The following is a 16,311-nucleotide window of genomic DNA, read 5'->3' as shown; positions in this document are numbered from 1 at the left end:
GGTCATTTTTCTTTAAATATATGCTCTTGAGATTTTTGTTCAGATGATTTGGGCGCTGAATTAGCATAACAGCAAGGTAGTAAGAGCATGGTTATGTCAGTGAAATTGTAAGACTAAAATGTTTAAAGGCATAACAGGCCTTAAAGTACTCATTTTCATCTATCTGGCTTTAGAAGTTTATTTTACATAAAATATGTGAGAAATTAACAATTTTATCATTTCAGACTTGAATGAACTGGATCAGCCGAGCATAAGGCTGAGAAACTCGTGATTCAGTGGAAAGGAGCAATGCCAATTGCAGTTCCAATTCAGAGGATTGGGACCAATGCAGTAGCCAAGGGAGGGAGAGTCTGGCCACACCCAGCAGTGCTCAGAGGCTGTTTCTGGCTCTGCACTTAGAAGTGATCCCTCACGGAGTTCTGGGAACCATATGCTGTACCAGAAACAGAACCAGGATCAGTCCTGTGTATGGGGAGTTCTTACATCCTTTATAATCCCTCCAGTCATTATTTTTTAGTGTTAACTGGCTGACTAATAGATAGTTGAGTCTTAAAGCAAAACATCAAAATGGGTTCTATTTAGTTGAAAACTCCTACTTACTGGATGGTCGGATGATAATGTTGTTAGAAACTGCAGCCCCACGTTCATTCCTGGCTGTGCACTGATAGACACCTTCATAGCTCTCCGCCTTCCCTTCACTCATGATGTTGATGATAAGGGTTCCTGACCCTGGCTGCATGGTGACGAGAGGATCTTTGTCTATGTCAAAATGAGTCCCATTTCGTGTCCAGGAGAAGCTACCCAACACATAAAGGATTAAGTTTGCTGACAGTTCAAATAAAATTACTTAACTCCTTAACATATTCCTAGAAATGTCATGGGCTTTTAGAGATAACTACATATTTTCATATTCAGTAAAAGAGTAATAAGCTCCTTACCAAAAACATTCATTAAATCATGATTTAGGAAAAAATGCTGGCCATACATCCTTTATTAGAATCAAATGAAAACTGAACTCAAGTTGGCACACAAATTGCCTGTCATTTTTCATGGAAAATGCAGGAGATAAGTCCCCTAGTCACACTGTCTCAGAGCTTTATTAGCATTTTTATTGTGAATTCCTTTGCTCACAGAATTGATAACCTGTCTATACAAATTTGCTCTGGGCTAAAATGTGTCAAGAAAGGCTTTCATAAATACTATTTGTGTGTGTGTGTGTGTGTGTGTGTGTGTGTGTGTGTGTTTAAAAGTGATCCAATCAGTTTTAAGCTACCAAAATTCAAAGTGAAGGTAGGGAGGAAAGAAAAAATATAAGTTCAGTGGTGATTTAAATGTTACTTATTAAAGTAAAATTCTACGCATTTTGCACATTTTAAATGATAGAGATTTTTTTAATGATAGAGATTTTTTAATTTTTAGGAACTTATTTAAATAATCAAATGAACTACTTTTTTCTATTTTTGCAGAGAAAAGACTGATTTTATATATATGTATTTTATAGTTTATCAGAGCACTTGTGTAATTAAATATTTTATAACCCGACACATCAGCAATGGCCATATTCATATACTGGCAAATATCTCTAAATTTCAGCCTGTTTTTCAGATCCACTTAGGTCTCCTGCTCCACTATTTATTCCTATATCAGTGGCTGTCACAAGTTCCAACTCATGCGGGTTTATTTGTGGTAGGTGCCATTGGCATATAATATGTAGAAGTCGCTTCCAAGGCAAATGTCCTACCCTCTGTGCTATCGCTCCAGCCTGACCTGGATTCATTTCCTTTGTCCCTCTTGGAGAGCCTGGCAAGCTACTGAGAGTATTCTGTCCTCATGGCAGAGCCTGGCAAGCTCCCTATGGCATATTTGACATGCCAAAAACAGTAACAACAAGTCTCACAATGGAGACATTACTGGTGCCTGCTCAAGCAAATCAGTGAACAATGGGAGGAAAGTGACAGTGATGTAGAAGTCAGGTCTATTGTTTAATATTTATTCTGTAATGCACAGGACAGCAGCCATTTAAAAAAATTATCTACATGTAATTCCCCAGCTTTTTTTTGTGAGAATTCTACCACAATTTATAGGTGTGATTAAAAACCTTCAGAATAATGTATGTATGCCACTGGACTGAGCATTCAGAACTCAGTACTGACAAATCACTAGTAGTAGTTTGTTAAGTACCATTCTCTTTACAGAAGAGAAGTCAAATATTTCCCAAGGAAGGCACCCAATATTTGTGGTTCTGACCTTGCAGCCTTTTGTTGAATCTTAAAAGATTATAAAACTGGCTTGCTGTTTACAGAAATGAATGATAGAGGGACAGAGGGATAATAAGGAGGTAAGGTGCTTGCCTTGCATTCAGCCGATGAGTTCAATTCCCAGCACCCCATATAGCCACCAAAGTTCTATTAGGAATAAACCTGGTGTACAGAGCCTGCAATAAGCCCTGAGTAAAGCTATATGTGGCCCTCCAACAACACTGCCACCTCAAATAAATAAGAAACTAGAATGATGATACATGTATAGGAATTACTGCGTGCTTTCCCTTAATATTCTTTTTGTAAGAACAAGTAAAGGATGAAGTCTTTAAACAACTGGACAATAAAATATCCCCTAAACAAAAATTTATCTGTATTAGTTGTAAGGTGAAGAAACATGACTTACAGAGTTATAGGAATACTAGGTATAATTAGACTGAAAATGAACTCCATCAAAGCACACCACATTAGGGGTTTGTAAGAATTATTTTCATATACTTAAGGTACTTAAGGTACATAAGTAGGCATATTACATATACCTAGGTATAATTGTTATTTACCATTTATTTTTTTTCAGATACCTGTCTGTGACATGTTGAAAAGACTTGAAACAAATTCATAAATAAAATTTTAGAAACTTTCACTTCTTCACTCCTTAAAAATCCGCATTCTAAATCAAGGGGGGTAGCAAGAAGAAGTGGATGGGAAGTAATGGGATCAGGGGTCAAGGGCTTTGGGTGCACTGGTGGGGTATAGATGTGTAGCATCAACAACACTGAGAACAGGGGACCAAACTACAACAACCAAACTTTAAAACATGCCTTTCAAGGGGCAGACTGAGGGATGGAATGGGGAGGAAGGGGAGAGCCTGGGGATACTGGTGAAGGGAAATTGACACTTGTGGTGGGTCTGGTGCTGGAATACAGTATGCCTAAAACTCACCAGTGAACTTTGTAAATCATGTTGTCTTGATGAAAAAAAAATTAAAATTTATTTTAAGGAAGAGAGCAAACCATAGAAGCAGTTTTCTCTTAAGCAGAAAAGCTGCTGGACAAGGTCTTCAAAGACATGATAATGTACTAGGATTTTATTCAAGATCAACGGTGTGCTGAAAGGCTTTTTAAAAGGTGATACATAACATTTTAAGACAATGTTGTTCAAAATGGCCAAAGGCACAGAACCTGGGAATTTACCACAAGAACTGAACTTACATCGGATGGGGTGTAGGTAAATGGGGGACCCTGAGACAATGATGGATGAAGTGGACAGTGGTGGAGGATGTGGTGCTGGAACATTGTATCAAGATACCTTATCATTAACAGTATTGTAAATCATGGTGACTAAAATAATATTTGAAAATAAAACAAAAGAGCAAAATAAATCCACGTTCCATTTTAATAAAAATTCATGTCTTTTAAACTTATATATGGACAAGTGGTGGATAACCCATTAGCTGTAGGAGCCTAGATAAGTTTCAAAGCATTGTTAGGCATCTACTTCCTATATGTGAAATATATTGGTTGGATTCTATGACTTCTATATTTCTACTTTTCTACTTCTACCAAGTCTATAATGCTATGTGGCACACCTGACAAGATCCACATAGATAACCCTCAAAACTGAACCTTGCCAAGTTTGCAAAATAGAGCAAATAGAATTATTTGCTCTCTCCAGAGCTGGCAGAGATCTTGCAAGTCATCAAACTCAACTTCTTTACAGCCAAAAAAACCGATGCTTAGGGAAAAAATGATTATTCATGCCCTAGGTCATTAAAAGACTATCCACATTTCCCTGTAATTTTTAAAATCTTTTTTATTGAATCACTGTGAGGTAGACCCTTACAAAGCTGTTCATGATTGGATTTCACTCACAGTGCTCCAACACCCATCCCTCCACCAATGTACATTTCCCAGCACCAGTGTCCCCAGGTTCCCGCCCATCACTCCCTGCAATTTTTTTCAAGATTTCATAGGAGGGTCTGAATATAAAATATTACTGTGGATTTTTAAAGATAAAAAAAGCTAATTTTAACCAATAAGACAGACAAGAACAATGACCCTACAAATATTAATTTAGAGACAGATGGCCAGACCTGAAATTAACTTTGATACTAACATTAAGGCTCACACACCACACCACAGCAGAAAGCACACCCACCTGGGAGGAGGTTTTCCTTTGGCCTCACACTGGATTACAATATTCTCCCGAGGGTCAATAATGTAATCTTTTGGTGACTGTTGAGTGATGGTTGGAGGCTGTACCACTTAATTGTAGAAAGAAGAACAATGTCAAGAAATAAATCATTTAATATAATTGCAGTTGTGTTTTCATGTCCGTTTCTTTCCCTAAGTAAAATATATTTAAAATGTTTTTGATAATTTTCACGGTGGAAGCAAAAACCTCCATTGATTTTGTTTTTGGTTAAGGCATTAATGCCTTTTGATGCTTGTAGATGTACTCACAAAGACTACTTTTCTATACCAAAAGTTCAGGGAAGTCATTGCCAATACAAGTATTAACAAAGCATTAGTATTAAGAAAGCATCTTTTCTGATGTAACAATGAGATATTCCTTTGATTCCTTTGGTTCAAACAATGCCTTCCAAAGGAATGTATTAGAAACCCGCTACTCCTAAGGAAGAGTGACTTGGAGCAAATTCCTGTGCTCATGTAAATTAATATATGCCAGGAAGGAATTAATTTGAGAAGAGTATTTTAAAAAGATGGTTAGGAGACTTGATGTGCCTTATGAGTTACAGTCAGGTGATGGGCATGTACTAGGAAGTGGATAGGAATAGAGATAAAAAGTCTTATTTATAAGATAAATGAAACTGGAAAGTTTTCTTGTTATAGGAGACAATATTTTCTTTTCCACCTTGTAGAGTATTATCTGATTGCTTATGATAAAGCGTAGGGGAGAAACTGTTCTGACCCAGAACAACTCAATTTGAAGAAAACTGATATCTGGCTAAATCTTGGTCACTTTAAGATCATCATATCCTTCTTCCTTGAAACCAGAATGATGGTTGTGCAGAAAGAATCTATTCCCAGGCCTTCTGTTGTTCAGGGCCTGGAGAGCTGTGTATATAAATGAGTAGCTCTCAACCAGGAGCAATTTGTCTCCATCCCTTGTGGAATATTTGATCCTTTCTGGAGGGAATCTGATTGCCATCTCTGAGAAGTGGAGATATGCTGGCATCTGGTGTGCAGAAACTGCTAAACATCTTACGATGTTCGGGGCAGCCCACGGGAGCAACAACTATCAAGCTATATGTCAGCAGATTTGAGACCGAAACACTGGCCCAGACAACTAGGTGAACGTTACTCCTGGAGATGTGCCATGCAGTGGCCCATTTCATGCACCTTTCCTCTCACCATGAACGTTCCCCAGAGCCCTTCAATGTTCTCACTCTCCGTTTCCTACCATGTGTTTGACACTGGATAATCTATTTCATCTTCTTTGTTTTTCCTTTATTCTCTCTCAGTGTTCGTGTTTACTTTGTAAAACCCTTTTTCATATGCTGAACAGGCATTTCTTAGAACTTAATAGTTGCCCTCTGCTCTTTCTTACTTCACTGTGGCTAAGTGTTGCCACGACTGAATACTGCTTCCATGTCCAGTGCCTTATAAATCTGCAAACAGCCTCTTTTGCAGACCATGGCACTCAAAAGGAGAGAGAGGGAAATGCCCTGCCACAGAGGCAGGGTGAGATGGGGGATGGGGTAGGGAGGGGATGCTGGGATTCGTGGTGGTGGGAAATGCGCACTGGTAGAGGGATGGGTGTTTGATCATTGTATAATCGAAACCCAAGCACAAAAATGTGTAAGTCTACAATTGTACCTCATGGTGCCTCACTATTAAAAAATAAATAAATATAATTTTAAAAAAATCTGCAAACATGGTTCTGCTCTCTAGTTTTATTCCTATCCACCAGATCTTTCACTAAACATTCAAGTAATGCCTAAATATAGATAAAAAATAAGTTTGTTATTTTCACCATTAATTATGCACCTGTCAAGTAGAGGACAATGGACAGTATATATTTTCCCTCTCTTTAAGGAGTTTAAATTCTCAGATTCTACTCTATGCACATACCCTCTTTCCTCCAGTTCTGCCAATTCCAAGACTGGACTGTAGTTTAGTTTTAAGATTAAGAACCTTATAAAATTAAGTTTATTTGCTTCTTAGTAGCTCCAAGAATTTAGAAATGTCTTCTAATATCCTTAGAGGGAAAAATATTACTTAATGGTAGTATCTAAGGTCAGGGATATAACTTAGAGATAGAACACTTGCCCAGCATATGTAAGACCTGGGATTAATCCCAGAAATAATAATAATAATAATAATAACAACAACAATAATAAAATTTGCTAGGAGTTGTGTTTATCTCTTAGGTTTGCTTAGAGGATAAAATAAATCATGTAAAACTGTTAGTACATACTAATGCTATAATTGTTGCGTTAACTGCTTTCAGATTATTGTCATAATTATATTAATTTCAATCAACTTCATGTTTGAGTGATCTTTTTTTAGGTTCTAAGAGTATTATTACTTAGGCTAATGAGAGGAAGTCTAGAATTCTAAACCCAGGGAATGGTGGACACAGATGGCGGGAGAGAGGATTTTTAGGAGTGAACCAGTACCATATTCTGTATTTTTCTACAAGTGACAGGTGCAAATCTGGTCGGTTTAAACAAAAAAACTTCTATTCATGTTTCTGCATTGGAACAACTTAGATGCTATTTCTAATACCTAGGAGCCACCACATGGAAGTCCCTCTTTGTTAAATGCTTAGGTCACCTTGCCACTAACAAGTACTTTCCTGAAATAAGGGAAAATTATTAGGGAAATAATGTTATTTTTCAGCAGGTTATTTTCCTGGTTAATTTGCAATTTGCAAATTATAATTTGCCTGACTAATCCAATATCAAAGGGCTTTTCAAATGTTGAAAAATTATTTTTTAGGTCAATGAGAGATGTTGCCCAACAGTTGGGGCAGAAGAAAGCTTTTACTGAGAGCGAGCCACCAGATGTGCTGTGAGCATTGCTGCTTATTTGTCTCTTGCATTCTTCAAGACAATATTCAAATTCACTGGGCTATTACTGATGATACACAGAAACAGTACCATGTTTATAAAGTCCTGCAGGCTAAGTTGGGAAAAGAAGGCATATAACTGCCAATTTGGATAAAGCATTTGCATAGATCTGCCTCCTAAAAAATCACCAAATGATTTGCCTTCATTCCGGTAAGTATTTAAAAACATTTAGAAATGGACGGTCATTTTCTCTAAATGTTGTGAATTTTCTCATTGAGTTACATCAGATATGAATAAAGCTTAGCAGTTAGTAGTGCAGAACGTTGGTAAAAGAAAAAAAAGTAGCACCTGAGTCATCAGAAATCATGCGCAGGATAAACATGTTTCTTTGTTTTTAAATGCAGTGTTTAGTCAGAGTAAGTACACATGCTTAAAAAGATATTAGTCACAAAACATAAAATTCTGGTTTAATTCACAGTATTAATTCAAAAACAAAGACACGGTGAAATTTTCACACTGCCTACTATTTACAGAAAGACACTTACAGTCTTCAAGAAGTTTTGCTTTTTCCCCATCAATATCAGCAGGTGAGTGGGCAAACAGGATTAAAGAAAACCAGATGTTAGTAATAAGAACATTAGAACCCTGAAGATAAAAGGGGCATCTTTGTCTATTTGTTTTGACCTAAAAAATACAGTGATGATTGAAATCAATAGTGAAGTTGCAAGAAAAAAGAACTCTCATGAATGGTTTTGTTTATTCCTGTAGTGCCTATCCCACACCAACATATGGAAGAAGAAAAGAAATGCTATAGGTAAAATGTGATTCTTCCAGGAACAGGAATGGCTATTTCCATTGAATCTGTGTTTGATGGGCAAGTTATTAAGTTTGATTTGGGAAAAAAATAGCTGAAATCTACTATTAATCTGAGTTTTCAGACTATGCAGTGTCTGATCCTTTTATCCCAGGCATCACAGTGTACACAGTAATAACACCAAAGAATAGAACGTTGCTAGAACAGCAACACTCCACCCAAGCCAAGTCGAATGCTAATTTTAGGCTTTTATTTTTCCATGGTTAATTCTCAAGGCAGTAATTGAACTTTTCAGACTGTTAGCATGTTTCTGTTCCAAAATTTCTCAGTCACTCGAGGGATACTAGTTTCCACACCAAGGATTGCCTCCACATAGAAGGGCTAAGCGGAACAGGGGCAAAAGAAACAGGAAGGCAAGAAGGCAATTACATTAACATACAATTTAAATGATTCTACAGTGCTGCCTGTCATTACTACTTGCAAAGGTTAATGCCAGAGCGCCTGGGTTACCCATGACTTTCTTTTCATCCTCAGTATGCCTCTTCTCCATTAGCAGCGATAATTGGGTTAGCCATAGGTGACTATTTCCCTGTGATAGTTAGATGGAGCCGTTAGATTAAGGGGAAATATATTTAACACAAGAGAGAACAAAAGCATTTCTCCAAGTGCTCTTCTCTCTCTTTGTATGTTGTTAAGGCAAATGCTTACTTAAGCACTTCTACTCCAATGGGCTTAAGCAATTCCCCCCCCCCCCCCATAAATTCAAGGTCGTGAATAAATTAAGGTTATAAATGAGGATTTTTAAAAAAAAATAAGAAAAGCATTTTTTAATTGTACTTTAGACCATAAATGTGCAGCATTTTTGTTTGCTCCCAACAAACTATGGGGCATACCACTTTTTGCTTTTCCTCTTTTTTCTCTTCTTGTTTTCTCACAGATAATGGGAACCTCAAGTAAAAAGTGAAATTCCTACAACTGAATAGTGGGGGAAGCAGTGTCTTCCTTGCACCTCGGAAAGCCTGCCAAGCAGATGTTCTTTTCAGGAGGCTAATGGATTTAAAGAGGTCAGGCAGATTAGGGATAAAGAATAAATCAATTCTGAAGTACAGTAATTGCCCAGATTTGAAATTATGCTTTCCAGGGCAGAAGTGACCAGTTGAAACCTAACATTATCTATAGTTTTCACAAACAGGCCGCCCAGACCAGGGAGAACGCTTTTCTCTTGGGAAAAAAGTAGGATAACACAATTGCTTGCTTCACTTTAAATTGTATCCTGTAGCTGATTTGTTTTATTCTCCCAAATTTACATCTCCATCTTTATTAATGTTTTTCAATTTGGATAAAAACAAAAATATAGCTTTTGGTTAACTCTAGATACATTTCCTAGATATAGATTCATCAAAGACTAAACTTCAAAATTTGAAAGGGAAAATGCCTTGTCAGAATCAAGAGAAAAGAATTCTGAGCACTGCAGGGAATACAGAGGGATATGTAATCAGTGAAGAGACCATTCTCTGGTCATTTCCAGAGCATTCTCAGCATAGGGAGAGGGCGGAGGAGTGGAGAAGTCCCCATTATTATTTTTAAATGATTCACGGCTGCGTGAATTTTTATTATCTAGTTCTCACTCTTGGAGAACCCCACAGGCTACCAGGAGTATCCTGCCCGCATGGCAAAGTCTGGCAAGCTCTCTGTGGCATATTCGACATGCCAAAACCTCGTACCAATGATGGGTCTCATTCCCCTGACCCTGAAAGAACCTCCAATGTGGCACTTGCTAAAATCTCAGGGCTAGGACAAATAGAGACGTTACTGGTGCCTGCTCGAGGAAATCTATTAACAATGGGATGACAGTGATACAGTGATTGCAGAACTCTTTCTATAAAGAGTCACTTGTTGGGAAGTTCAGAACAGACCAGAAGTTATGCCTTCTCTCCAATCCCTCCTGATGGTACACATGTCACCAGACTAGGAGAAAATAAGAAGGGGACGGAGTGTGTGACCATTTAATAACCATTTCTATAGTGTGATTCATTATAAACACCAGGTGCTGAAGGTAAAAACCAAATTAATTTTAATTAGCTTCTGAGTATCACACAGACACCTTCCACTCACACAGTTCAGAGTGATGGTAAATGCCTAGGAGGGTTGATTCCTGGGTCTAAGAGCTAAAAAATGTTAATACTTACGATCAAGAGGTACTTCCAGTGCACTAATCATCTGGCACAGAAAGAGAATCAGGGGCACTCTGCCTGCAGATAAGCACTTCCTTTTCGGCATTATTTTAAGCTGCATTAGCTTAATTCCTGCTGAGACTCACCAACCGAATTTCTTTTCTTCTTTCACAAAAGCTTTGTGTGCAACGTTTAAATAATTTTCATGCAGGGAGCTGAAAAGGGATAGGATAAGAATTATAATGTATTAAAAGCAGGAAATGAAGAATTGAAGTACACAGGACATAAAAGTATCAGTTCTCTATTATACATAATGGGAGTGGCCTTTTAAATATTTAATTCTTACGACTAGAATAATCATTTATTTATAGATCAACTAAAATCGGGTCCAAAATGTTTGTAATAGTGTCAAGCAAAATCTTTCCATTTTGCCATCCTTATAGTTCTTCCATCTTAAATACTGCATTTATATTAGTGTCCACCAGGTTACTATTGATTTCTTAACAGATCAGGAAAGTCTGGCTTCTAAATCTATTAGAAAGTGTAATTTTTAGAGGGGAGATCTAGTGTTTTTTCCATCCTAGAGATTTTTGTCTGGCAAAGTCCAGGGCACTGTTGCAAATCTGCTTTAAGCTCGAAACCACTGCAATCAACTAAATCACCTTCCCTTTCTCTCATCAGAACAGAGTTTGCTTGTTGGTGTCAGCAGGTGACAATCAGAGTCACCCTGCTGAATAGTGTTAATTAATTTTTTCTAAAGGATATTCAAATATCAGGAGTAACCATATGGGAGCAATTTACAAAATCAAATTGAATATATCATTAAAGTGGTGTTTTAAAAATCTCAGTGATCTGGCCTCAACTTAACATATTAACATTATCTTTTATTTCCCCGTATCTTTGTGTATGCTTGTTGATTTTTTTCTTGCATTATTCAATGTGCCCCAACTCTTTCACCTACTTGCCTTGGTTTATTCTATTTTACTTATTTACTGTATTTTCTTAGAAAATATCTAACTTATTTCTTTAGAAGTCAGTTAAAATTGATACATTAGCTAATCACTAAAATAGAAGCCATTTCATTCCTTAAGAATTTTTGAAATTCCTTGTAATCATTTTGTGTTTAATGCAACTTAAGATACTTTGGGGTGTATGCATGCTCTCTCCCTTTAAAAAGACTTTTCTTCCATCTTTGTGAATCTCTCCACCACCTGCTACAGTGATCCCTATACACAAGAGCACAGAACACAGAAGAGAGACTTCTCCCTAAACACAGAAGAAAGACTTCTCTCCAACAGCAAATGCCTACCTGAAATGACAGCTTTGATCATGATTTCCTTCTAATGGAGAAGGGTTAAGGTGACCAAAGATCTTTCATGAAGGTAGGAGGGGTACTATTATTAAAACCTCAGCAATTTCACAACTAAATGCCTGAAAAATTTGTTCAATTTTTATAATTTGTCTAAATGCATATATTAGTAATGTTAACCTTTCACACTAAACTGAAACTCTCCTCAGGAAAGGGTTGGCATTTTTAGCATTCCCCATTGTGATGCAGATCCTATCCCGGGGTGTGGTCTATAGTACAGAGCAAATAAATATTTGTACCAAAATATGGAGAAAAGGGAAAGGAACTGAACATTTAAGACCTTTGAAGATGAAGTTGTATCCAGATCAGCCAGCTAACCATGGTCTCTCTTAGGCTCTCTATATATTCTCATAGGCTCTTTGTATATTTATACTACTTGGTTTGAAAAACAAACTCCTGTCAATATGATAAAATTAGTTTTAATATCATGCCGTGTGTGTAATTGAGCTTATATGTATAAAGGGGAAATGAAATAATGCTGAGAACATGTGTTATGTGACTATAGCTGAATTCTGATTGGAATTTGATTAAAACTGTACTAAGAAAATTACTGCTAAACAAATATGAAGGAAGAACTCTGCTTGACAAATATCTGTAAAGATAGCTAATGTATTTTGCAAATAAAACATGTGCACTAAGAAGTTTCATTGAAGATGTAGGATTTCTCATATTTTATAATATATAAACTGCCATGTCCACTAAATACTGAGGAGCAGGTGTGGAAGGTCACCAACCCTTTCTAGCCAAACTGTAAATGTCTTTATGAGTACAAAGTTTATCACTATCATTTAATCAAATTTGTTAGGCTTTTTCATGATTTTTCTGTTGTGTTTTATGTAGGATTTTTCTGTTTTCTAATTTAGAATTTACAAATACACTTCAGGGGAAATAAATGGCAGTCACTGAACTAAAACAAGTTGATAAAAAGAAGCAGATAAACATGAGAAAAGAAGAGGCATGCCAACCTGATATACATGTTAAGTTACTTGTGTTTAAGTGCCCAGTTTCCTGAATGGTTGTTATAAGAACTAAAATACTTTCTAATATGTATTCTAAAGTGCATATGTATATAAAAATGTACTAATTACTGTAATGACTATAAGATCTTTAACAACCACAAATTTTTTGTTATAAACTTTTAATTTGTTCCCTAATGCCTTAAAATATTTATTCCCAAGAACAGAGAAAGCCTTCGGACAACTTCATGTAGAAGAAAGTATCGTTCAACCTGCTTCCGTTTTCAAGAGTTTACATGGGACAAAATGTGGCCTAATAAATTGGCTTCATAAGAAACAAAATTAAAAATTTAAGAAAATCTGAGAAAGTACTTACTTAAAAAGACGAGCCAATCCTCAAAATAAGCCATCATCCTGAAGTACAATAACTAAAAATGTTCTCTATCTTCAGCAGTTGTAAACTAACTGCACCAGTGACCCCCAAATTATCTTCAGTGTGGGTTGCTTGGGAAGGAGGGCAAAGTCGCATCCAGCCCATCCTCAAACCCTGCCCATGGAAAATCACTCACTCCTCCCTTCTATGTCATCATAACTGAAAAACCCAAAACCCAGTGCTGAAGGACAGCATTAGGTCCGCAACACTCAGCCAAACTGAGAAGCAGTTACAGGAAACAGCTTCTCTCTGGAGGAGAAATGCACATCTCACATCTCTCAGAGGAAAAACCACTGCTTCTGATTCTCAAGTCAGTGTCAACTCTGCAAGAAGCCCATCTGCCTCCAGTTTATATTGGAAGATGATGGCCATTCTCTAGGGTAAGAATCATGAACTGAACTAAATTGTTCATGCAATTACAGCAAAACAAATAAAACCCCATTTTGAGACAGCAGCATCAGGTTTAGTACAGTATACTGGTACAATAAAGTGTGCAATTTGCGATATTTGCCACAGACATTTCAAAGCATGCTTCAAGAAGACAGATGCTCACTTTATCTTTTGAATATATGTAAATGTAAAACACATGGATAGAATGGTCTTGAGTTGGGACGGGAGAGAGAGTATAGGGGGGTAAGGCATTTGCTAGCCCACAGCCACCCAGCACCACATATGCAATCCTCCAAGCACTGCCCAGAGTGATCCATGAGTGCAGAGCCAGGAGTAAGACCTGAACATTGCCAAGAGTGATCCCTGAGTGCAGAGTCAGCACTAAATACTGCCAGGTGTGACCAAAAAAAGGGGGGAGGGGCTTTAGAAATGATAGAGAGTAAAGATTTTTAGTATTTTAGTTTATTTACTCCATTCTCCATTCAAAATAATGTTTCACATATCTCCTCTGAAAAACAAAGGGAGGAAAATATGCTCTCTTCAGTAAACTTTTCATCATTATAAAAGAAACACAATTCAAGTTTCCTTTATCTCTCTGAATAAAATTAAATTAATATTAAAGAATAGAACAAATGCTCCCCTGCATTACTTACCATATGTTTTAATTTATTATTTTGTCTGGAGGGCACACTTGGAAATGCTCAGGGCTTATTTCTGGTTGCACATTTATGAATCATTCCTGGTGGTACTCAGGGAATCATATCTGGGTTGGCTGCATGTGAACCAAGCACTCCAACCACTATCTATCTCTCCAGTCCCTACTTAGCTGTCACTGTCACTGTCCTCCCATTGTTCATCGGTTTGCTTGAGTGTGCCCAGTAACGTCTCCATTGTGAGAATTGTTACTGTGTTTGGCATATCGAATATGTCACGGGTAGCTTGCCAGGCTTTTCCGTGAGGGCAAGATACTCTTGGTAGCTTGCCGTGCTCTTCCAGAGGGGAGGAGGAATCAAACTCACCATTAGAACAACTAGAAAACCACAAAAGAAGCTCAGAAAAAGGAAAGTGTGGTTGACTAATGAGTTTGTATGATCTCAAAGAACAAAGTAAATACCCAGAAGCACCATGTGACATTTTCCAATGTCCTTTCAGCCCAAGGGGATGTTTCATAGGAGAGTTTCTACAAGGAGTCTGGGAGGTAGAACCTGGAGTAGTGTCTAAGGAAAATAATTAACATGTGGTTTGTACTTAAATCATTGACAATAATAGATTAAATTTTGATACAGTTTGATGTTAGATATATCAAGTTCCCTTCCTCAAGAGTTTTAAACATGTCTTCTAATTTTATATTCATAAAGGCCACAAGAAACAGAAAAGCTGGTATGATAATCATATAATAGATGAGAAAAAAAGACACATGATGACTTCTATTTAGTTCCTCTGTGTTCCAGAGATCAGTTAGCTCTATACATTAACAGATGTTGTTGATCTTCCCAACAACTACAGAAGATAAATTCCATTGTTAACTAAGTTTTCTGATAAGGATCCTGAGATGCAGGATGGTAAAATACCCTAGTCAAGGGCACTGACACTCTCACACAGGGCATGTGAAAAGTCAAAGAGCTCCAGTTGTACGGAAAATTCTGGAGCTTTCCATCTTCTCTCACTGCCACACCCTGAGATGCCCTAGCTCATCCCTTCTCCCACTCTCTATTTTGCACATATATACTGAGTAACTAGATGGAGCGATAGTACAGTGGTAGGGCATTTGACTTGCATGCGGCCCGGGCCTGGCCAAACCAGGATCGATTCCTTGCCCCATTTGGAGAGCCTGGCAAGCTACCGAGAGTATCTCACCTGCACGGCAAAGCTTGGCAAGCTACCCTTGACATATTCAATATGCCAACACAGTAACAAGTCCCACAATGGAGACGTTACTGGGCATTCGAGCAAATTGATGAACAACAGGACAGTGTTACAGTTAAAAATATCAAACGGTGGGGCTGGAGCAATAGTACAATGGGTAGGGCGTTTGCCTTGCATGCGGCAGACTTGGGTTCGATTCCCAGCATCCCACATGGTCCCCTGAGCACTGCCAGGAGTAATTCCTGAGTGCAGAGCCAGGAGTAATTCCTGTGTATCACTGGGTGTGACCCAAAAAGAAAAAAAAACTGTGATATATCTATATCTTTGTGTATATCTATAGAAGATTCTCACAGAGTTGCCCACATCACAGTGCTGTGCTGAATCCTATGTGAATGTTATTGGCCAGAACTTGATTACATGACAGCTATGGCTTTTCTTTTTTTTCTTTTTAAGTCAAAATCAACTGAACAAACCAGAGAAGACTATTCCACTCAGAATACGTGCCATGTTCAAAGTTTGTCTTTCTGTGCTGTCCTCAGCCTCCTAATCAAGTCTACAAGAATCAAGTGTGGGAGTCTGACTAAAGGCGGTTGTCACACAGAGAGTTGGGGGATGACTCAGCAGGGAAGAGGGCTGAAGAGTAACCAGTGAAGTAGTAACAAATTCCTTTCCCATAGGGAAAGTATGAGCCAGAAAGAGAAAACAAGTCCACAGTTTGGAGCAGAAAGAAAAGGTCAATGGCCATACAGAGACAAGACAGCAAGGGAAAGCAATGAGTAGGTGGAGGATATGAGGTGTCGAGAGCAAAATGATGTCAGATCTCTGGAACTCTCTCTGGAACTCCCATTGTCCCTAACAATATTCCAATTCTCTATGCATTTACCAGGAAACGTTTGAGTTGAAATGGTTTCCTAACTTTCTCCCATGGTGCATATTCCACAATAGCCTTGATTAGGGCAGTAAATGGCTCCCCAGAACCACTCCTCAGCATCTACTCACATCTGTATTCTCAATCT

The 16,311-nt window shown here is 37.8% G+C and overlaps 1 protein-coding gene across 32 annotated transcripts in view; it reads right to left on the bottom strand.

The window, feature by feature from the left end:
• The window catches only part of NRCAM (neuronal cell adhesion molecule), a 317,718-nt gene that overhangs the window by 78,465 nt on the left and 222,942 nt on the right, over positions 1-16,311 (bottom strand). For 16 of the 32 annotated variants that reach the window (XM_056118664.1, XM_056118672.1, XM_056118680.1 and 13 more), the window contains exons 4-7: positions 10,297-10,496; positions 7,839-7,856; positions 4,416-4,521; positions 601-797 (exon numbers count right to left, since the gene is read on the bottom strand). In XM_056118664.1, the coding sequence (XP_055974639.1) occupies positions 601-797; positions 4,416-4,521; positions 7,839-7,856; positions 10,297-10,402 (427 nt within the window). In that variant the 5' untranslated portion in view covers positions 10,403-10,496. Of the gene's footprint in view, positions 1-600; positions 798-4,415; positions 4,522-7,838; positions 7,869-10,296; positions 10,497-16,311 lie in introns of all 32 variants that reach the window. The other 16 variants (XR_008793047.1, XM_056118662.1, XM_056118668.1 and 13 more) reach the window with 2 other exon arrangements.

The sequence above is a fragment of the Sorex fumeus genome, unplaced genomic scaffold (assembly GCF_029834395.1).
Source record: "Sorex fumeus unplaced genomic scaffold, SorFum_2.1 ptg000037l, whole genome shotgun sequence".
Classification (NCBI taxonomy): Eukaryota; Metazoa; Chordata; class Mammalia; order Eulipotyphla; family Soricidae; genus Sorex; species Sorex fumeus.
Note: the sequence above shows the minus strand (reverse complement) of the source record. Positions and strands in the feature narration are given on the sequence as shown.